The 22407-nt window shown below is 37.4% G+C and overlaps 1 protein-coding gene across 1 annotated transcript; it reads left to right on the top strand.

Annotated features, from left to right (window-relative positions):
* Nucleotides 1-306: 306 nt before the first annotated feature.
* actr3 (actin related protein 3) lies at nucleotides 307-17609 on the top strand. The gene is made up of 12 exons (XM_088929861.1): nucleotides 307-547; nucleotides 6656-6711; nucleotides 8012-8136; nucleotides 8588-8698; nucleotides 9042-9137; nucleotides 10484-10591; nucleotides 13129-13272; nucleotides 14179-14352; nucleotides 14974-15066; nucleotides 15701-15826; nucleotides 16019-16102; nucleotides 16664-17609. Exons 1-12 carry the CDS (start codon nucleotides 504-506, stop codon nucleotides 16757-16759), a joined length of 1257 nt encoding a protein of 418 aa, XP_088785987.1. The 5' UTR covers nucleotides 307-503; the 3' UTR covers nucleotides 16760-17609.
* Nucleotides 17610-22407: the final 4798 nt, after the last annotated feature.

Here is a 22407-nt window from a genome sequence, read left to right as displayed (position 1 = left end):
CAAAGGCAGGACCACCTGTGCGAACAATAACGCGTTATTGAATTGCATCATATAGAATTATTTATGAAAAAAAAACACATCAACGTTACTGGTTGGAGATGTATTTTTTAGCTCTATTAACTGTTTCCAGTACAAAGTAGAGTACCAAACCACGGATATCCCGTCTGGCTGATTTTTATTATTTTTTTGGGGGGGGGGGGGAGAATTTTGTTTTCAGGAAAATGAAATTAAAACGGTGTGGAAGTAGGTTTTTTTTATTTCTCCTCCCTTGGAAAAAAAAAATACCCCGTGATTGACAGATCGCTAGCCCTGCCCGTGTAGCTGCCTGTGGTTTCAGCCATCTTGCTTCTCCTCTGCTGAGTGCGGAAGTAGAAACTTCACTGTGAGGGTTCAGGGTTCCGCCTCTGGATGGTCAGATAGCACCTCTCATTCAGCCCCGGCACAGACACTTTTTTCCCCCTCCAAATACGCATCTTTAACCCCGGCTGACAGGAGCGGAAGAGATGGCAGGACGGTTACCGGCTTGTGTAGTGGACTGTGGTACCGGGTAAGCTTCTGAAAATTCAATTGAATACCAAGCACAGGGAAGCGGAGGTGAGATGGTAGAGTCATATTGCCTTTTCAGTCAGTTCTGTATTGGGTGTGTGTGTGTGTTTGAGCCAGCACAATGCTTAATTCATCTCCCGTTTGTAAAAATGTGACCCTTTGCATTTTTTTTTTGCAAGACGGGACCTTGTAGGCTGTATTGCAGATAGATTCCCTAATCTTTATCTTTGCGAGAGAAAAAAAAGTATAATTAGGCAGCTACATGATAGCCGCGGGGAGCTATTTGCTTTCATCATCAGAAAATCATCTTCTTCCTGTCTGAGTGGCTTCATTGAACGGGTCCACCCAAAACTCACGCAAAGAAGTGTTTCTCTGTACGTGCGAGCACCGAGCCCTTCCCGATTTCAGGTTCCTAAAAGGGGTGTTTTAAAATGGCAGCGACAGTGATTAAACTGTGGTGTGAACATGTTTTGAATCCCCCTTTTTTTCGTGCTTTAGATGGCTGTCGGAATGAAACCCCTTGGTTTTCGAGCAGGCGCAGAAGGACTTCCTAGTTTTGTCAAAACCTCTTCCTGATTTACGATTTTTATACCTTATATGGTCTTTCTTCGGCTTCAATTTTACTGTTTTGGGAAACCGGACTTGTAACAATATTCTGCAAAAGATATGCCGAGTTTACCTGTTTTTAACGTTTCTTGAGACTAATGGGAATGCTGCTGTCCATATGCTAACACAACTGTTTTACATGACTCGTTAGCTTTTGGAGCCACCGTAGAGGTAACTTCGTGGTTTTTGCTCCCTCCTTACTTCCTCATGTGTGCTTAATTGTTCTCTTAAGCTTTTGCATCTTACTTTTTTCAAGTAAGATGCATTTTGCCCAAACTTCCGTTTGCTGTCAACTAAATAGCAAAAGAAAGTTGTATACGACATACTGTAAACGTCAACATTATAAAGCATGTAAATTGCACTTTTTTTTTACATCTATCTAGGGGGGAGATGAAATCAGATCTCCACGGACGCGGAGTTTATAATTATTCTTCACGCTGACTGTATGTATTAGGTTTTGTCTAGTTCCTGTTCTGTGCAGTGTTTGGTCTGGGTTGAGGCTGTGTTGCAGCGCGGTATCTGTGACTGATGAACAGATGGACTGATTTGGCAGGAATTAGGAAAAACGTGTCGTCCGGCCAATTTTCAGATTGATAAAAACTAACAGCGTGTTTGCAATTCTAGGTGCCTTCATTCTCTTTGCGCTAAGGCAAAATTGCTGCATGTATGTCTTTTGAAAGAAATGTTTCTGTAACAGTGTTTAGTAAAACTTTCGGGAAGGGCTTAGCTGTGGGAATGAGTCGAAACATGGGAGTTGAAGTGAGACAGGGGTGGGATGTTCTACCAGTGCAGTATTCACTGTATTTTATGTTTACATAATAAAACTGAGAAAGCTTTATCTATGGCACATAAAAATCCTGCTGTTAATGATTACACTACGTTTAGCCATGTGACAGATCGCCGATAAAATATGACTAATAAGAGGTTCAGTATTTTCTACACCTTAAAAAAAAGAAGTCTGTCCCCAGCTGCCAGAAATTCAGTTCTTGCACTTCTGCAAGTGCAGAGCTCTGGTTCTGCTATTGTTAAGAAAAAAGGAAACCACAGCTGTGACGTCACCCGCTGAAGACCAACGTGTGTGAGTGTTGTAGAGAGGGGAGATGATAAATTTATTGTCCGGGTTTTTTTAATCTATAGAATCTTTTTGTGGGGGGGATCCAGAATAATGCTGGTCCTTCATGCTCTATGTACTTTAAGTAATGGTAAGGCCCCTGTCTGTGTCTCTGATGTTCACCTTTTTTGCACCTTCAGTAAAATCATTTGACCAGTTGAAATTGTTCTAACCATGGGGATGAACCATAATATGGGGGTGAACTCCACATGACTTCTGTTTAGTTTGTGTGGTTCTCTAGCAATTCTGTGCTGTAAATGGGGATATTTATTTGCGACCAGTAATACTTCTTTTTACTTAGAGCGTCTTGAGCTTCATCAGCTCCATTAATAACTTAGATGTGATTAACTGAGGGAGGATACTGCAAGGATTGTCTTGTATTCTTTGAACTTAAAAGCTTTTGGTACCTTTGGGTTGCAGAATATCCTGATAGGGATGCTTTGGGTTGTCCTTTGCCTTGTTGTGAAGTCACTGACTGTTGACATGACCAGAGAGCAATGTGGAAAAAATGTGGTTTGCAATTTTTCCATGGTCCAATCATGGTTAAGATTGCACTATAGTCATATTATTACATTTAGCAGAGTTCTTAAATTTAGGAGTATTATACCAAGAGTTTGTGAGTGAATCTTGAGTAGTGTGTTCCTCGTGAACGTTTTACGCCATTGGCCTTTTATAAGACAAAAATAATGTTTCTGCACAGTGTGTCATACTTCGATGCTTCTATAAATCACTCAGTAAGTCTGTGACTAGTACAGTCTTACAATGTATACATATAAGCCACTAAACAGAATGAATCTTGTATGGAAAATATCGTTATCTGCAAATAACAATGAAACGTAGAAAATAGAAATGCATGAAAAGGTGAGATTTTTTTGTAGCACGGTTGCTTCGGCCACAAGTTGTCCGTCATACTTTGCGAGACAAACATTCTTTTGTTATTTAAAATATAATTTAAATCAGTCTATGATTAAATTATTAATCTAAATTAAATTATTAATAATAACAGCGATGTTAATGGTAAGGTAGTTATAATAGGTAGCTGCGTCAGCATGCGTAGGCTACAAAGGAACAGGTAGTGGGTTTATTCCACGCTGAAAAGAAAGGAAACACAACGTTTCAGCTGTGGAGCCTTCTTCCACACCTGAACAAGGGTCCACAGCCAAAACATTGTTTCTTTTCTTTTCAGCGTGGAATAAGCCCACTACCTGTTCTGTAATAATGATCATATCAATCTATAAATATAAACGAGAATATATTTCTGAAAGTGGTTTGGATGGAGCAATTATTTTTAACATATTGCTTGTTCATAATGTAGTTCTTTTTTTAACAGCTCTATCCAGACTACACCGGTCAGTATCAAACCTTAAACCTGCTGTTGGACCTTTATCTTGGTTTGCAGGTTTGTGATTGAATGATGATAACGTACTGTATGGCATGGAAATGTCAGGCTAGGACAAGAGTATGATATGTCCTCATGTTTTGCATTTTTAGGTGTGTACTATAGAAATGTAAAGCACATCAACTTGTGGTAGTAAGAGAAGACTGAATCGTTAGAGGAGCAGTGGTTAGTCTTCTGGACTTGTAACTGAAAGGATCTGGGTTCAAGTCACTGGGTGGAGCACTGATGGTGTACCTTTGAGCAAGTTGCTTCATTTTGATTGCTCCAGTAAAGCCCCCAACTTTGTAAATGGTTGCAAATAAGTTGGGATTTTTTTTTTATAAAAGTCTCAGCTAAATAATTGATAGTAATATCCTGTCAGACATTGTGCTGGTATTAAAGTATGCGGTAAAAAGGCGGTATGCATTATACTCAACAACTGCATCAAGCTTATCTTGTGAATTGCTATTTAAAAAAAAGTCTGTAACCCTGAATGATCATTTAGACATGCATTTAAGAAATCCATAGCTTTAGTTGTATGTTGTTGTGACGTAGAAGTCCCGTCTTTTTTTTTTGTGCTTTGACCAGAAAGTAATTTGCCATATTACACCATCTCACCTTAGTGTAAAAGTAAAGATCTTTTTAATGTCCTTAATGTACTGCAACTTGTTTTAGAAGCTGTTTTAGCTGCATAAATAATAGCAATTGTTCCTTAAGCACAGAACTAAAATAACACCATTTCCATTTTAAGTATAGTTGTAGTATTTTTTATAAACGCTGGGAATAATTTACCTGTAGCACAGCATACTTCTTGGATGCATTCTAAAGTTCCTGGAGACTTGTTTTAACAGGTCAACTAAGCAGGCAACTGTTCCAGACAAATCCAGATTTCAGTCTGGAATGTTGTTTTACTCCTCCCATATCCAGGAGGGGGAAAAGTAATCTGTTAAGGAAAAGTCTGCGGATATAATTGTCAACATTCGATAAAAAATGTTATCAAGACATTCAGAAAAATTGATATTTTAAAAATAAACTGCTTTTAAACAGTTCTTTTCTTCTGTTCTTTGTCTACAAGAATTATTTTTTGTGATCTAATTTTTTACGTGTTCTTTTCAAGTTTTCCTTCACATAAGCTTTTGTTTTTTCTAGTGATTTTTTAAAACACAGTACCATGATTAATGAGATAAATGTGTAATAAAAGAACAAGCGTGGACAGTTTCCTGTGGTTGACTAGAAAAAGGAATGGGAAAAAAAAATCTCCGGTACTTAAAAATATTTTTCATTTTTACAGTTTATAAGTAGGTAGATATACAGTATATAAATGAAGTGTTTCTAGTTTACTAAATGCTTGTTATTCACAAAGTGACAGCCACAAGTAACATTCCTTCAGGTTTTTTTGGTCCAAGTGAAAAGGAGTCTCCATGCACATCAAAGACAATGAAGGCAGTCAAATCCACATCTGGAATACATCTGGATTGCTGTACACAGCTGTATAATGCATTACAAGTGGTTTAGTCATTTATAATGTTCTTTAAAAATATTTCTGTGTGCGTTTCCTATATAAAGTAATTGGTATACTTTAACTAACCGTATATAGGGTAATACAGTGGCTGGCCTTACTTAATTTTGCGGATTGAGTGCCAGCATTAGCACATTAAATTAATGGAATTATTCGTGTTTTTTTGCGTACCCCAACACAGCTGTGTGTTGTTGTGCATGTGGACTTTTACTGGCCAGTGGGATTTAATCTTCCTGTGATTAGGTTTGGTGCCCAGTAATGAACTGTTGTTTTTGTGAAATGGGACACTTGTACTAAATCTAATGTCTATCTAAATAATCCTCAGATTAATATGTAGGCTGCCTTTTACAACAAGTAGTTTGTGTTTGAAAAATGAATTAAATGAAACTAACTTCAGAGTTAGATTTTTTTGAAGGTATTGAAACACCTTTGTTTTTATCACATCTGGGGGGTTTTGACTGTTTTGTTGAAGTCACGTGTTCTGAGTGCGATTGTGATGGGTTTTCTCTTCACATAGCAATGCAAATGGTTCAAATAGTTTATTGAAAAGGGGATGTAATATTTACAAAGTTTTATTTCATTTGTATAAATTGTCTAATTTACCGCCTTAGTTACATATTTTTTGTTATCATATTTTAGCCTTGAAGTCTGACCTGTTGTTGCACAGTGCAGGATTTACAAAACAGAATGTGGAGCAATTTAGGCTGTCAGTTAATGGTTCTGTAATGGCCATCGTTGATTTCATGTGCTTGGTGGCTTTTTTAGAGGCAGGGAAATGACATTTTCTCAGCTATTTCTGTTCACCTTGTCCTACTTAAAATGTCTTTAATATCCATTATAGCTAAAACTGAAGAGTGTTCTTATTTTGGGGAATTATCCTTGACTCAGATGGGTGCAGTATTCTGTATTCCTCATTGTTGCCCTGAAAGTGAGGAAGAGTGGGAAGTAGGATTCTGTGTTCCATGCCAACCAGACCCGTTGGCCTTCAAAATTATCAGAGAGTTTGGAACCAGTTTCCAGAAAAAAAACTCTTGGGCTTTTCTGTATGTCTGTGCATAAACACAGATGATATGTTTATGTCCTTAGGCTACATGAAAATGAAGCAACACTGCAATTCTTTAGCATCGGCTGTCCAGTCAAATACAGGATTGTCGTTAGTGTTACAGAGGACGCTTAAACATTTGTAGGCCATGATGGGATTGGCAAACTAAAATAATTCACGTCATATTTCAGAGACCATCAGTGTCACAAATGATATGAATAAAGGTGCATCAGTAAGACTTTTCCACTTAATAGTTATTAATAAACAATACATTTAATAGTTTGGGTTCTGTATTCTATTTACTTATATTGTACATCGTTCACAAAAAACGACTTGGGCTGAGTGGCCTTCCCTCATTCGTAGTCTTTCTTTTTTCCTGTGTTGTTCTTATTTTTCGTTTTTCACCTATTTAAACATGAATGTGTGTATTATTGCACAATTTGTTTCTTTCAGGTATACAAAACTTGGGTATGCTGGAAATACAGAGCCACAGTTCATCGTTCCGTCATGTAAGTCTTTTTTTAATCTCGATGTCAGAAAAACACTCACCATTGTTTGAATTGAACACTGGGTTGGCCTTTTATTCTTCACATCTGTCTGTGAACAACATGTTTGAATATTGCTCAAACAGAATCTGAAATTTTCTGTCATTGAGAAATTAAACTTCACGTTTAGCGGTTTTCCTTATTATTAGATATGAAATACACCTTTGATACTGCTTAATTTTAGAGTTTACAGTTTCTATAGGAAAAGCAAATTCTTAGATTTCCTTATTGCATAAACTTTGATGCATTTGAAAAATTTCATTACTGTAATATCTTTATGTTGTATTTATATAATGTCATTTATAACAGGTTTCAGTTTTCTAAGTAATAGGGATTTGCACGTATTTTGTATTTAACACTAAAATGGAGGCGGGGTAGATTGCATACTTAAAAATTACACTTATGACATTTGAGTTTCAGAGTTTTGTCTTACTGTGTTTGCTAGAATTTCCGTTCAGACTAGACAAAACCCTTACAAGTATATTTATAGAAACAACAGTGTGCAGGGACACATACTGACGCAAAAATGAGTTAAGCTCAAATAACGATTACAATCTTTGAATATCTGGATGATACTTTATCAGTTTCTGGTAAAACAGTAAAGTGCTTAGTGGCAATTCCAGCACCGCATGAAAGGAAACTATTTTCCAGTCATCTTGGACCACAGGAAGTCCTTTCATGCACTCACTGTACTGAATAAAGTGGCTTCTTTGCCAAGTTTCTGTTCTTCTCTGCTCCTGAGTGGATGTGTTATAGTAGTGGTTGCAAGTTAAATTTAGAAAGACTTTCTGGAGAGCTGTGAAGGAAAATAACTGCTGATATACAGTATTAATTGGTTACTGGGAATGCGAATGCAGGCGGACCCTGTTCAGTAGAAACAATGTATGCAGAATTGAAGGGCTTGTGTTCATACCTATGCACTAAAATACAAATATCATAACCATGGAACCTGAGAGGAGAGCCTGTGGAAATGTTGTACCATATGTTAACATAAGCTAGCCTTAAACTGAATTGTAAATTGTTAGCCTTAAACTGAACTGATTCCTTGCTAATTCTTTTGCTCTACTTCTTGTCCTGTCATGAATGAAGTGTATTTATCTTTTGGGAAGAGTGTCATTTTTCCCCGGTTCTGGAGCTAAGCATACAATTGGTTCTGAATATGCCAGTTGTTTTACTGCAGCAGGTTCTTGTTGTGGTTTCTGAGCTAGTTGTGTTTATAACTACTCTGTGATCTGGACATAAACACTAATTTCCTGCCTCTCAGGTATTGCTATCAAGGAGTCGGCGAAGGTTGGGGATCAGGCACAGCGGAGGATGATGAAGGGTGTGGATGACCTGGACTTCTTCATTGGAGACGAGGCAATAGACAAACCAACATACGCAACAAAGGTAGCAAGCATGCCCCAGCGAAGAGCTGTAGATGTGCTCAGCCGTCTCCGTGCCCCGCTGGCAAGATCTTAATTGATTCATTACACCGCTGAAACAAATTGTCAGATAGGCAAGGACATTTTTCTGACTGCCGTCATTCGTGTATTTTAAAAAAGGGCTCTGAACTTGTTCTCATTCAGAACACGAGTCCATTGCATTGAAGGGCCCAGTGACACTTGTGCTCATTATTTGATTAACCTTTTGTCCAAAAAAAATTGTAGATAATTAGGTTCCATAACAGTTAGCTGTACTTTTTCTAGCAGAACGATTGTGCTGTAAGCTTGTGAAAAGGAGGAAGTAGTCATCTGATATCTAATAAATATCTAATTTTTACAGTTGCTTTTCTATTAGGGTTATCTGGTTCTATGCAATTGATGTCCTCATTGTGAGCTTCATGTTTTTATTCAAACAGTGGCCAATTCGTCATGGTATAGTTGAAGATTGGGATTTGATGGAGAGGTTCATGGAACAGGTTATCTTCAAATATCTGCGGGCAGAGCCAGAAGATCATTATTTTCTCTTGGTAAGAGGCGGTGGTGCAGTGCGTGTAAAATTGGGTTCTAATTTTTTCATTTGAAATAAATCAATATTATCTACAGTTATACACTGCAGATTTGTGCAATCTAATGTAAACGTTTCAGAATACATAAAAACCTGCAAGCACTGAGTATTCGAAAGACTTGTTTTTTCTCCAAGTTAAATGCGCTGTTTAATTATAGTCATTGGAGCTAAAGGGGTTACATTAAAACTAATGAACATTTATTATCATGAAAATCAAAATTGTGTGTTTTTCCTTCTTAGTTATATCACTTGTGTCATTTCACTGATTTTAATGCCTATTAAGAAAGTTTTGAATCTTTTTGTAGACGGAGCCTCCGTTAAACACTCCTGAAAACAGAGAATACACAGCTGAAATCATGTTTGAGTCATTCAATGTACCAGGCCTTTATATTGCTGTTCAGGTAAGTTGATAAATGTGCTTTTATTGAAATTTTCACAATTGTTTTGCATTTACTTACGTCTTCAAATGCTGTCGATAAAGGTTTACTGAATGCTTTGAAGAAAGGATAATGTGAGATTGAATTATTGTGCGTTGCAAACAATGTAGTGTGTTCAGTCTTACCGCAATATTGCCATTATTCCCATTTTATATTTTCTTGAAATTGAATTTTGTCAGCCCGTTTTAAGAATCAGAAAGTGAATACAATGATCCATTTTTAGTAATTTATCAATCTTAATTTGTTTTAATTTTATTATAATGAATTAAAACATAGTTATTGTTAATGACAAAAATCTTGCTCAGCTCTCTTCTATGCCTGTTTATACATGCATAAGCATATAGCTTTTCTTTGTTTTGCTTGTGGGGTTCATGCAACACACCCCACCCCACATGGCCCATTCATACATGCACTAATTATTCCTCTTTTGACCTGTTTGTAATATGTACTGTATAAAACATGAAGGAGTAGATCATCATGCCTGCTTTCTTCTCTTCCCTGACCTGATCTGTGCTGGAAGTGTTCTTTTATTGTTTCGTGGTGCATTCACCATGCATGCTTAATTGTTTGAAAATATATTTAAAGTGAGGAAACTGGAGGTTGTGTTGAAAAAATCTGATGTTTTAATGCAGTTGTCATTCCAAAACTGCTAACGCTCAGTAACGTGGAAGGTGAAAAGGACAAGCATGCATGGCGCTTCAAGTGCCCATTCAGCTTGCATGCTCTTCTAAGAATGCCACACCTCCTGTCATAAGTCTGGCAGGACCGCAAATGCATTAGTCTCTTATCTGTACTGTTTACATTACTTAAGGCCATTAGGACTCCAGCAAAAAAGTGTATCGCTTTCCAGCAGGGACCAGCCGCAAAAATAAATACTAGTGTTGTCCCTGCTTACTCTGTCCTCTTTATCGCTTTGTCCTTTGTTTTATTGCCAGTTTTTTTTTCTTTTGGATACTTTCACTCCATTGTTATAGTTAGTCCTCATCACCTCACCATTATTTATGGGAAGTTACAATGCCAATCCAAGACCTGGAAGTCTTTCCAAGGATTTGTCAGTGTTAATTTTTGTAATACAAAAGCCACCCAAAAAACTGCTACATTCAGACAAAAAAATAGCTGTACAGTATAAGTGGTTCCCAATGAATCTCCCTGAATTGCTCTTTAATTATGCGTTCAGAAATCAGGAATTGAAAATCCAGTGTTGTTTTGTCTGTATGAGACTATAGCTCTGTTCTGTACTGCACTCTTCACTTGGGATGCAGTTTATTGATGAGGATCAAGAATAATGCTGCCTGCTTTTGTTTTTCCAGGCTGTTCTTGCCTTAGCTGCCTCTTGGACCTCAAGACAAGTAGGAGAGAGAACGCTAACAGGAACCGTGATAGACAGTGGTGACGGGGTGACTCATGTTATCCCAGTTGTAAGTTCATGGCTGTGCTTTTTTTTCCCCCCATTACAGTCTGAGTATGCGAAAGCTTATCATTGTGATATCCTCATGCTGGCTCTGTGAATACCAACAGGCCAGCCACCAATCTCTCTCTTAATAATTCAAACAGGATCTCTTTCTCCAGGAAATGGGAGTGGAGGCAATATAGACCTTTTTTATAAAACAAAAAACAGTTAAAAGACGTATTCATTTACTACTCAGTTTCCTTGCCAAGGGCTATACGTAATTAGTGTTTTGAAGAACCAAAACTCTAGTCTTTGGCCAAAGCAATACATCCAATGTCCTTTTATATTATCAAGTTAGCCAGTAGCCAAAAGCTGTTTCTTCCTCCTGATTTACAGATGTATAAAGAATTATCTTCAGTTTCAAACAGTACGTTCTTCGTGTAGTAGACTTCGGACTGGGTGGCTAAGATCGTTAGAGAGTGACATTGATCCCACTGAAGAAGGAAACTGGGCATGGTTATCATGCTTATCAGAGGAAGGTCTAATGGTTGTATTCTTAAAAATTGTGTTTTCATAATTGGAATTGTATGGTGGATTCCAGAGTGTTACATCCAACTCTTAGTCTAAAGAAGGGTTTTCTCATGCGAGCGCTCTGTAAATGGAGAAGCTGAAGGGAACTATTTTTAAAAAGACGTACTGGAGAAAAGTCTAGAAATGTTTGATGGAATTTTTGTCATGTTAAAAATAGCAAAGACTACGTTAACCACATTAACTTCCACATCCAGGAAAAAAAACTGACTGCAGTGGCTACAGTTTTCATTTCAAGAGGATGAACTAAAATTAATAAAAATCCAACAGCTCCAAGGTGTAATAAAATAAACCTTAACTAGAAGTATGTTTTGCTCTTTGTTTGCAGAAGTTTTTTTTTCCATATTTTCCACAACTGAATGCCTAAGTGCTGATTTGAAAATGACAAATTTGAACCCTGAGCGCCTTTGAGCTTCAGGAATGAGCAGTTTTCCCTTTGGAAATATTAATGTTTGCTGTCTGTATGCCTTCTCACCTTGAGAGGCTAACTGGTACAAAGCACAGTGAAGTGAAAGTTTATTAAAGAATAAACGGATCTATTGATTTTAGTGGGAATGGCAGGACCCCTTGCTGAGAAACTGTAACGATTGTTTGATGTGCAGAAAAGTGACAGTGTTCCAGCAGTTTTCTGGTAAAGAATTTGGGTTTCTTCATACATCTGATTAAAAGACTGTTTCTAGTTCTGAGTTCTAGGGCAGAACCTGGGAGTGTCATGATTCTAATATATGATCAAGGAATACTTTATCTGTTGACTCTGTAAAACACATTTTACACCAAGTCAAATTTCTTCTCACACCAATTCTAGCACTTCTGGTGAATATAGAGACGCACACACTGACGTAATGTGGCCGAGAAGGCTAATGAGCAATAGAAAGCGCCTGCCTGCCAAGTTCTAAAGACAGCATTGCTTGACAACAAATTATTTGGATGGGTTGGATGATATTGTGTGGCTTCACAAACCACTGAAAGGGCGGTGCACATTATTGTATGTGAGGCAGCTGCTCAAGATAGCCTTGTTAAAGTGCTTTGCCAATATTTGAAACTTCAAAGTATTTTTTAAAGCAAGATTTCTCACTTGGTTGGTCCACTAGATTTTGGAATACGAGCTGCTCGTAGAACAGGGAAATCTAGTAGTTTTTGTGTTTTTCTTCACACAAAGTGGAGCGTGTGACAAGTAAGTGAAGACTTTTACATGATGCTTAGTTTCCGTTATCGTCATGGTTAAAGGTTTAGTTTCACTGTTCAGAAGCAGTAGTATGCCTGTGTTGTATGCATTTCCTGCAGGTAATGACTTTGCAGTGTCACACGTTTGAGGGGTAATTCTCATGCTTCTTACACGATACCTTTGCATTCGATTTTTGTAATGGTTAGCTGCTCACATTTTCAAAATGACTTGCGTTCTCGGAAGAATTAAATGTTCAGCTGCTATTTTTTTAAGCTTGATTTATTTGAACCTGGTTGTATGAGCACTTTAATATACTTGTGATGACATTTAATAAAACAAGGCTCTAGTCAAGGAGAGTCAGGCAAGTCAAGTGGTAGAGTGTGCAGTTGAATGGGAAAATAGACTATATCTGTGTCAGAATGTGACTACTGCTGTTGAGGAAGCTCATCAGGCTTAGAAAAACCGCAATGAGCAGCAAAGCACCAGATCTTCAAAACCGATACACTTGAGGCGTTAAATCTAACAAAATTAATTTTACTTTCCAGTGATGTAGATAAATGTCATTATAATAGAGGAATAGGTAAAAATCTTAATCAGCATTAAAAGGAGTTACTTTAAAAAAGTAAAAAGCACATTGAGATAAAAAGCCTAGGACAGTATGAAGATAAATTAGACATTTGTTGATCAGTGTTTGCTGTGTAAATCCTTCAAGTTACAGTATTTTATATTTTACGGTTTCGAAAGGATCTCAGACCAGGCATTTATCCTGTGCTGCAACTTAATTAATTCTCACTTTTTCTTGGCTTTTCCAGGCTGAAGGGTATGTGATAGGCAGCTGCATAAAACACATTCCCATTGCTGGGCGTGATATCACATATTTTACCCAGCAGCTTCTGAGAGAACGAGAGGTGGGAATTCCTCCAGAGCAGTCCCTGGAGACTGCCAAAGCTGTGAAGGTAGGAAACAGCCATAAAAATGGCTTTGCATTTCAAAATTTCGATTAATGGGAAAATCTGAAAGACTGATCCCCGAGTATGAGTCAGTCCAAGGGTGTCAGTGTCAGTTCCTGGATGGCCTTTTTGTCCACTGGTTTTAGTTCTAAGGTGAACTCTCCGTTTCATAATTATTTAACTGCCTAAGTGTATGATACTTGTAACCTGGCTCTTTGATTGTTTTTTACCTTCAATGAAGTGTTATAAGTAGTCAACTGTCAAAGACCTTAAGGAAAAGTTCTTGCATATGTCTGTCTGACAAAGTAATTAGGTTATGTATTTAATTGACTGCTCAGGCTGGAGACAAAAAAACAGCAGATGCTAGGCTCTCCAGAAAATGAGTCTGACACTCCTGACTTAATTCATACCTTCATTATCGCTTCAGATTCGTTTCAAATTACATTGTAAATCTTAGCCTCCCTTCTCGGATGATTAAAATCCTAGATTAAAAAATGTTTTTCAGCTCAATTTTCTTATTTTCGGTTCAGAAAGTAAGGTTCTGCTTTATATTTTGTGATACAGTACATCCCATTGAGATACAGAAATGTAAATTTGGATTTCTGTACTTTTGAGTTTGTGATTTATTGCCAACACTATGCATTTTACATTATTTCTGTTCTTATTCTATTTCGTAGTAGAGGGAAGTATCATAATTTAATAAGAAGATTGGCATTTCAAAACTGTAGCGAGAGACTGCAAAATAATTGCTGTGTCCACCCTAACTATGATATAACAGCAGGTGTCACTGTAACTCCATTCTTGTTCATTTATTTATTTTTTTCCAATAAATCAAATGGTTTTTGGTTTATTGTTCTGGGAAACCCTTTGTCTAAAATATTTTTTGTCTCCTAAATGTTTTCTTAATTCTAGGAACGTTTCAGCTACGTTTGCCCAGATCTAGTAAAGGAGTTCAACAAGTATGACACAGATGGGTCCAAGTGGATCAAGCAGTATACTGGTATCAATGCTATTAGCAAGAAAGAATTCACCGTTGATGTAGGCTACGAGCGATTCCTGGGGCCAGAGATCTTCTTCCATCCTGAAGTACGTTTGCTATTGTGTGAACCTTGTTTGATTAACCTTTGAAATATATATGTTTTTTATTTCTGTGGAGACATTCTTAGAACAAGCATAGTGAAAAAAAACTAGTAATATGACAAGGGCAGAAGTGAATTTCTACACACTAGGTCTTAAATGTGTTATAAAATAAGGTTTGAATCCCTTGTGCATGCACTAATCTGTTATATCCCTACTGAACTAAAGTTTAGTGTTTTTGACCAATTTTCTTGTTGCACACCCAATTAATGTTTATAGATCGTTTCACTTTTAAGGTTACAAGTTACAAGGTTACAAGTTTACATTTAGAATCTAATAACTTGTGTAGTTACTATTCAGTACAGTGGGGACACAGTGATAGCCATTGATAATAGATGTTGCTTTTAAGTGAGTTGCAAGTTGTGGTGATGAATTTCATTAGAGAGTGGAAAAAGGAAATCAACCTTTTTTTTAAAAAATAGCGCCTTTTACACTGTGTAATTATGAATAACAAAGCCTGAATGTGAACAAGATGTCTTCGAGCTGTCTATCTTACAGACCACCTGCTGAGAAGTGATTTTTTTTAAAGAATAGCTGGAAAAACTGTTTACCTCGTATTGTGTTTTGTAGTTTGCCAACCCTGACTTCACACAGCCAATCTCAGAGGTTGTAGATGAAGTTATTCAGAACTGCCCCATCGATGTAAGACGTCCTCTCTACAAGGTATGTCTCATTTTCGTACACAAGTGGCTCTGTTATAGATTCATTTTTCCAGAAAATGAAAGCCATTTCAGTCATCTTAAAGGGTACGAACTTGTTGCAGTTCTGTTAAATAAGAAATATGAAAAGATTTAGACAGCTGGATGCCACTGAGTGTCTTGACCAGTACCGATATTCTCTCGGAGCTGTGGCTGAGCCCTGTGGTCTCTAGGGCCTGGGTTCGAGCCAGGGTCCGTGTCATGAGCTGAGTGCGATCAGGGTTCCCTAGGCTGCATTGGGTGGTACTTTGACGAACTGAGGGCCTCGGGTGCACCACAGCAGCTTCTCGGGTCTGCCAGGAGCCTGTGAACGTGCAGCGATGTCGGGGAGGTCGGAACACGCCCTCCTGTCGGGCGCCGTGCCTCTTGCTTCGCGTCCAACACGTCTCGGGCGCGTCCTAAGCTTCACGCTCACCCCTGGCAGCAGAGGAGGTGCACGTGAAATGCCGCGTTGACAGAACAGTTGGCGATTCTCAGATTTGCGTGGTATAAAACAGTAGAATGAGTGGTGGCTACAGAAGTTAAATGAAATGACTGATTCAGCTAAGAAGACTTCATTGTTCCAGGGCTTGCGATCCTAATCTCTTTGTCTTGTGCAGAACATTGTTCTTTCCGGAGGCTCCACCATGTTCAGGGACTTCGGGCGCCGCTTGCAGCGAGACTTGAAAAGGACAGTTGATGCTCGCCTGAAACTCAGTGAAGAACTAAGTGGTGGAAAACTAAAGGCTAGTAATGCATAGTGTTTGGTAGAACGTACTTTTGCATACTGTATGTCTGTCCATAATTAAGCGATTAAATAATTTTGAACTTGCAATTGATTAATGAATATTTTGTACATCTCGTGAGCAAAATGCATTTCTGTATCACCATCTGGAATATCTAATTTATTATTTTAATTTATTTTTTTGTTTTTACAGCCAAAACCCATTGATGTACAAGTGATTACTCATCACATGCAGAGATACGCTGTCTGGTTTGGTGGTTCCATGTTAGCTTCAACTGTAAGTTTACTTTGCGATTTTAATACATTATGTCATTGTGTTGAAATATTCAGCAATTGAACAAACGGTTGATTATGTTAACAAATCAAAATGTCTTTGATTCCTCGCTAATAATCTTTTATGCAGAAGTAGGCTTTTCACTATGTGTCACGGTTGTGTAATATCATTAGGAATGGTGTCTTGATAAGAAACAGTACCTGGGAATAGCATTGGACAATACGTTTCAAAGTTGTATGGACTTCATGCTTTATTTTATTCCCCAGGGGCTTTAGAAATTTCACCGTTTGCATTTTAGGAGCTGTGTCTTCATTTTCCAATACATCCACTTTCTAATAATGTTTAAGTTCCTCAAACCTGTCTGACTGTGGAGCAGTTTTTCAATTTTAAAAAAATGGAAAAACATATTAAATTAGATTAATATAATGTAACATGAGATTCTAGCAAATGTTTGAAGAAATGCTGATCGTGGACATTTTCCGTGTGTTTTATTCCAGGGAATTTAATAAATGTATTATTCCGTGCTTCATTGACTATTTTTTTTCCTTTTCGTTGCCTTCACAGCCGGAGTTCTATCAAGTATGCCACACCAAAAAAGACTATGAAGAGATCGGCCCCAGTATCTGTCGCCACAACCCTGTGTTCGGAGTCATGTCTTAAAAGCTGACCTCAACCAGTTCAGGGCTGACAGGGTCCGGGGGGGGGGGGGGGATGTGCTTTGATTGCCTGTTCTGTCTGGATGGCTGCAATTGTTGAAAAACATAAAGAAAGGTAATAGATTTAAAAAAAAAGACCAAACACAATCAGGCTGGAAAATTGTAGTGAATGTGTCTTCAACATGAGGGAAATCGTGCTAAACCAAAACAATTTGATTTTCATGTTCGTCTCTGCTGAGAACTCTGGACGAAAAAAAAAACATGTTACAACACTTTGTCAACGGTTTTAGATCTTTACGTGCCCTACTTTTTTGTACATTGATGAGTTATCCTCATCTCAAGATGATTTGAATAGGTTTAGTCCTCAGCTCTGTTGTACTTCAGTTGTACTTCTTTATGTGTACAAGGCAAGAGCTTGTTTATATTTCATACAGAGTTTTTATACATAAAGATGGGGAACTGTAAATGTATTTACCAATTCTAACAATGTAATTTCCCAAAAGAAAATCGAATACCCTCATCGCGATAGTCCAGTCTGCTCCAAGATATAACCCACTTTGATTTCTCTTTTTTTTTATATGGTCACCTTGACCAACATCTTTGGGAACAAAACCTTAATTCTGACTAATTGATGCCTGCTAGTGCTTTCTGATTACTCCATGCATTATTTTCTTCTAGTTCTTGCTGCAAAAAATAGAATAATGGTAACAATAATAACAATAAATGAAAAGACTGTTGGACCAGTATTGTAGCCTAGAGCCTCATTGTTTTTGATAAGTACCAAATAATTCAATGATCAGATTGGTGTATTTAATGCCTAGCAACATTCCAATAAAGGCGCAAAATTCTTTCTACATATTTTGTGTGAGATTTTTTTTTAGGACATTGCAGTGTCAATGAAATTGCTTTGCAAAGTGTAATGTTGCTCATAGCGAGCCATTTTAGATTGTAAGGAAAGAAGGATTGCTTTGTGAATTAGCCTTTGTCTAATTACAAAGATGAGCACACTTTATTGCCCATCAAAAAGATGTTCACATTTGTGGCTGTGTCCTCTTCACTAGTTTTTAAGAAATAAATTGCTTATGTTTTTTCCCCATTGAAGTTTTTTTCTCTATTTGCTTGACTTTTGTATCATGCAAAGGATTGTGCATAAAAAAACTTTGGACATAACTGAAATCAGATTAAATTTATGTTAAATTATTACTCAAAGGTACTTTTTTGCATATACTGTACAGCCAATGGCTTGACAATGTTTACTCATTAGTCTGTTGCACTGGCTGAGAAAACAGAGGTGGTACCTTTTAAGGAACACATTTGGTTTCAGAGAAATTTTTAATAAGGACTAATGTATTGAGAGGTGACCTTCTGCACTTCTTTTTTCCAGGTTCTCCTTAAATAACATAGGGTTCATATTTGTCATTGTGGTGGCATGCATCTCCCAAGTAATTCTATTTAAAAAATTAAATACCATTAGTGTTTTCTGCCAATTTGGTGAAATGAAACCTAGACGTACAGTAGGTCTCTTTTGGCTGATGTGAGCCTGCTACCTCCCACAATATCTAATGGCACTGCTGCGATGAATACAGAAAGCTGAGAATATGGAACGGGAGAAATTTAATAAGAAAAATGGTTAGTAAGCAGAAATGGTTTCAGCAAAAAGCTTTGGTGGAGGCGTTTAAATGGCTTGATATGATGATAATGTGATGAGTCCTAGAAAGCAATAGGTCTTCTCTTCCTGGCCAGGTTCTGTTCTGGTCTTTGTAGATGAGTGTCATGTTTTCAGTTGTATTTCAGAATGGTTTTCAAACTGCTTCGTTTCCTTTCACACTAGCCCTGTTTTCAATGTCCGTAAAGGCAAATTATTAGCTTTGTGAGTGACCTGATATACTAAAAAGACTTGGAACACTACTTGTATGGGGAAGAGGCTGTTTTATTTGAAAAATGGATGTGTTTAATGAGATTCAGGCGCACTGGGGAAAGGCATTAGAGGAACTCAATTCCATTAATTAAATATATAAAAACGTTTTTAATCCTGAAAGAGTGCGCTGTATAGTTTTACAGTAGCTAGCCCATGACAATTACCAGTAAAAAATGAATTGGCTTAGTGTCATGTAATGTCAGTAGAAGATCACTATAGAATTTGTTTCTGCACAAAGAGGAAATTGAGTGTTGAGAGTAAGACAAAGCAAAACGTCTAAGGCAGAAATCTCCAAATCTGCACTTGTAGAGTCTCAGAACCCCAAGCATTATAGCTTTGTCTATCAACCTTGAATAATATCATTGTGATCTACAATATTGCAGATGTCTGTTAAGTAATTTAAAGATCATTAAGAACAAAAAATGTAAATATCCTACTGTCCTCAAGGACCATCTCTTTGATTGAGCCCATTAATTGCTTAATTGATCTATTAATTACAAGAGCTTCTAGTCTTTAGAAATACATGATTTAGTGTGACCCAAAAGGTCTAGGGAGCAAGGCTGCAGTCCCCTGGGGTCAAAGGTTTTGCACATTATGTACATGTTGTATAGATGCCAGATATCTGGGATATCAGATTCCCAGATAGCTATGCACTGTCTTTCAAATTTTGTATTAGCAGATAATATAAATATTTTCTTACATGTAACCTCTAAGTTAGAAGAAGGCAGAAGGTATAATTTTTAATTTTGTAAAATTGCTTTTCCAGTGCATGGTAGTCAGGGGATGTTCTGCTTTTGTTTTTCACATTGTGCAAACAGAGGATGTCTGACTTGACATTTTAGGGTTATAGTTTGTACCTCCCAATTTTGTTTTCATAATGCACAAGAAGTTTGGAAATATTGTAATTGTCGCCCTGTATGTCCTCCTTGCCCTCATTATTTCCAGCTCTCTCATGGGTAAAGGAGTGCCCAACTGTGTTATTAATTGATGGCCTTGAGGAAAACAGAAGAGAGGTTGAGTCTGTTCAGTTTCATAAGTTCACATCCTGTCCTGTAAGGAGGTTATGAATAGTGTCACGGCGAGAGCAGTGTGGAGATCCTCTTTGAGTGGTACGTTATGCACTGGTGCTTGGAGTGCATGATGTTCACAGTTGCTGGGGATGTCATAGGAATTTATTTTTGGAATGTCTGCCATTAATTCTTCACTCGTGCAGAGACCAGGCCCCAGCTGCAGCTGTTCTTGTGTAAAAGCATGTTGGGTGAGTATCAAGAGTGCTCTTAGCAAACTTCTACTATATCCAGTATGACCCAGGATATTTAAAAGGAAAAATAATAGTTTGAGTGAAGAGCTGCAGTAACATTAGCAGCAGTTAATTCAAAGATGAAAAATATGAAGGAAGATAAGCATTTCAGCTGTTGAGCCTTCCAGCCTAAATTGAGTTTTTCCTTCATACATTGCAGTGTGGAATTCACTGGAAATAATGCCCTAATTGGATAGAACCCCTTTGCCTTGCACAATCCCTGCTTTCTGCTTTTGAGCTTTTTCAGAAGTCCGTCAATTGTAATAGGGAACCTGACCAGGAGAACTCGCAAATGATGGACCCCTGAGATAATGTCAGTAGAAAGCAATGAACAAGGAGAGGTGAGCCAGTGAGAATGTGGAAGATAAACAAAACATACAGGAATTTTCAACGTTTCATTGATATTAATGGAGTAGAAGAAAAAAGATTCTAATATGTATATCATGCATGTCAATGGTAGACATCCCCAGTCAATCTCTTGGACAGTGAAGGTTATGAAAATGTTGAATAAGTACAAAATTATTGGAAAGGAAAAATGTAGTGACCAATGGGTTTTTAATTTTAGTGATTTAAAAACAGTGTTGAAATGCGTCATTCCTCACCCGGCCACCAGATGGATCTTTTCTGCAGCAAATGAGCCGTGAATTCATACAGCGTTCGAGGGAAAAGATGATCAGTGAGCACCGACTGGAGCTGTCTGGGTGAGCATCATCAGACTTTTGAGGAACTCTAGTTTTATTTCACTGTTCCATAGTTGATTTCCATCTGACACGTTTTTATGTGTAAAAAAAATAAGCTTTGGGAAGACTTTGAAAAGATGGGAGTGTGCTTTAGAGGCAGGTGGCACTAACGGGGGAGTTTTGCACGTGGAGTGAATGAAAGTCAAATGAGTGAATGAAGTTTCCACAATTCCGCTTTTCCTGAAAGAACAATAAAAAGTGAGAAAATTGTGCACGCCGGTGTTCCACACTCTTTTGTGATCATTGTCACTCAACATCAATCACTGTTGAGTGAATTTGGAAACAACAAACAAGCCTTATTATTGAATCTAATACCCAGATCAATTAGCTCCTTGCTACCAAACAAGATAGCTGGACTCCTCGTGGTTTTAACCCGTTTTTATTTTATTTTTTAATTTAATGCCAAGGTGATAAAACAGTATATTTATGAGGCTTCAGAAAGGAAAAGAAAAAAAATACAACAAATTAAGAAACAATGCAGTGTGTTAACAATTTAGTAATTGTATTCCTATTCTGGCATTGTTTCAGAAACACTTTAATTTTTTATTTGAAATATTATGTTCTTGCACAATGACTGGATTTATTTTGAGTCAAAAATGAAGAAGATAAGTACCATTTTTATAATTTGAATGTTTTAATTGAATGGACATATTCACTTGGAACAAATATTTCAAGAACAAAATATGCACAGCGTTTCCTTTAACAAAACACAAATATATTTTCTGAATATATGTAATGATTTGTTTTGGTCCTGTTAATCAATTTCTAGAATTAATTACTAAATCAATTCATTTTATTTGTTGTTAATAAACAATTGAAAGGAAAAATGGTCACACTGTATACTGTACATCAGCAAACTAAAGAAGATTTTAAAGTCAGTCCTTTAAAGTTGTATTTTACAAGGTGTAGGAATAATGAAGTCGCATTTCTATTTTAATTATTTAGCGATAAAAAGCAAAATACAAATAAATTCTGAAATGCTTGTTGGAAAACTAGTCCCTGGCGGGACTATGATATCAGAAGCTTGCCAATTCAAGTCACAGGCAATCTGACAATTTCTAGAGCTCTATCCATATCAGCTTCTGTGTCTCGATGTTGCTTAAATTCGATCTTGACATGCATGCAATCTATTGCTCCACTGAATTCTGGCATCATAGCGTAGCAGTGAAAAACAGTAAAGCTACCCCTGTACTTCATCTTTATCAGACATTCATATCTACTGGCTGAGCGTTTCTGCAATCACCTGAAATTCTTTGAGGGCAGCCGAGCAGGACGAGTTATCATGCACATCAATCACATCAGTCAGGCTAAAATATAAAGTATCAGTGATCGATACCTGGATGCCTTAAGAAAGTGAAGCCAATTTTGCCTGTTGGATTAATTCAGGCTATCCATCTTTTGGAGCAGTCTATTTAATAGATATTTTCTCTAACAAAAAACCTTGTTAGTGCTTGATAAACCCTTTTGCATTTTTCTAGCTAGACAGCCAATGTAGACTGATTGCCCACCACACTAAGATGCGTCTTTCTGACTCTTTAGAAGGGACAAAGGCCTCAGTAGCACAAAAGGCATGACGGACTGTCCTTTCAGCTAATCTCTCCCTATTATCTAACGTTTTCTTGTGACTGGGTTAACCAGCAAGGCCAGAGGTGTCTACAGTATGAAGCAAAGCAGCCACTTTGAGAAATGATTAT

Source organism: Atractosteus spatula, chromosome 13 (genome assembly GCF_055471065.1).
Source record: "Atractosteus spatula isolate fAtrSpa1 chromosome 13, fAtrSpa1.hap1, whole genome shotgun sequence".
Lineage (NCBI taxonomy): Eukaryota > Metazoa > Chordata > Actinopteri > Semionotiformes > Lepisosteidae > Atractosteus > Atractosteus spatula.
This window is presented reverse-complemented; position numbering and strand designations above follow the sequence as displayed.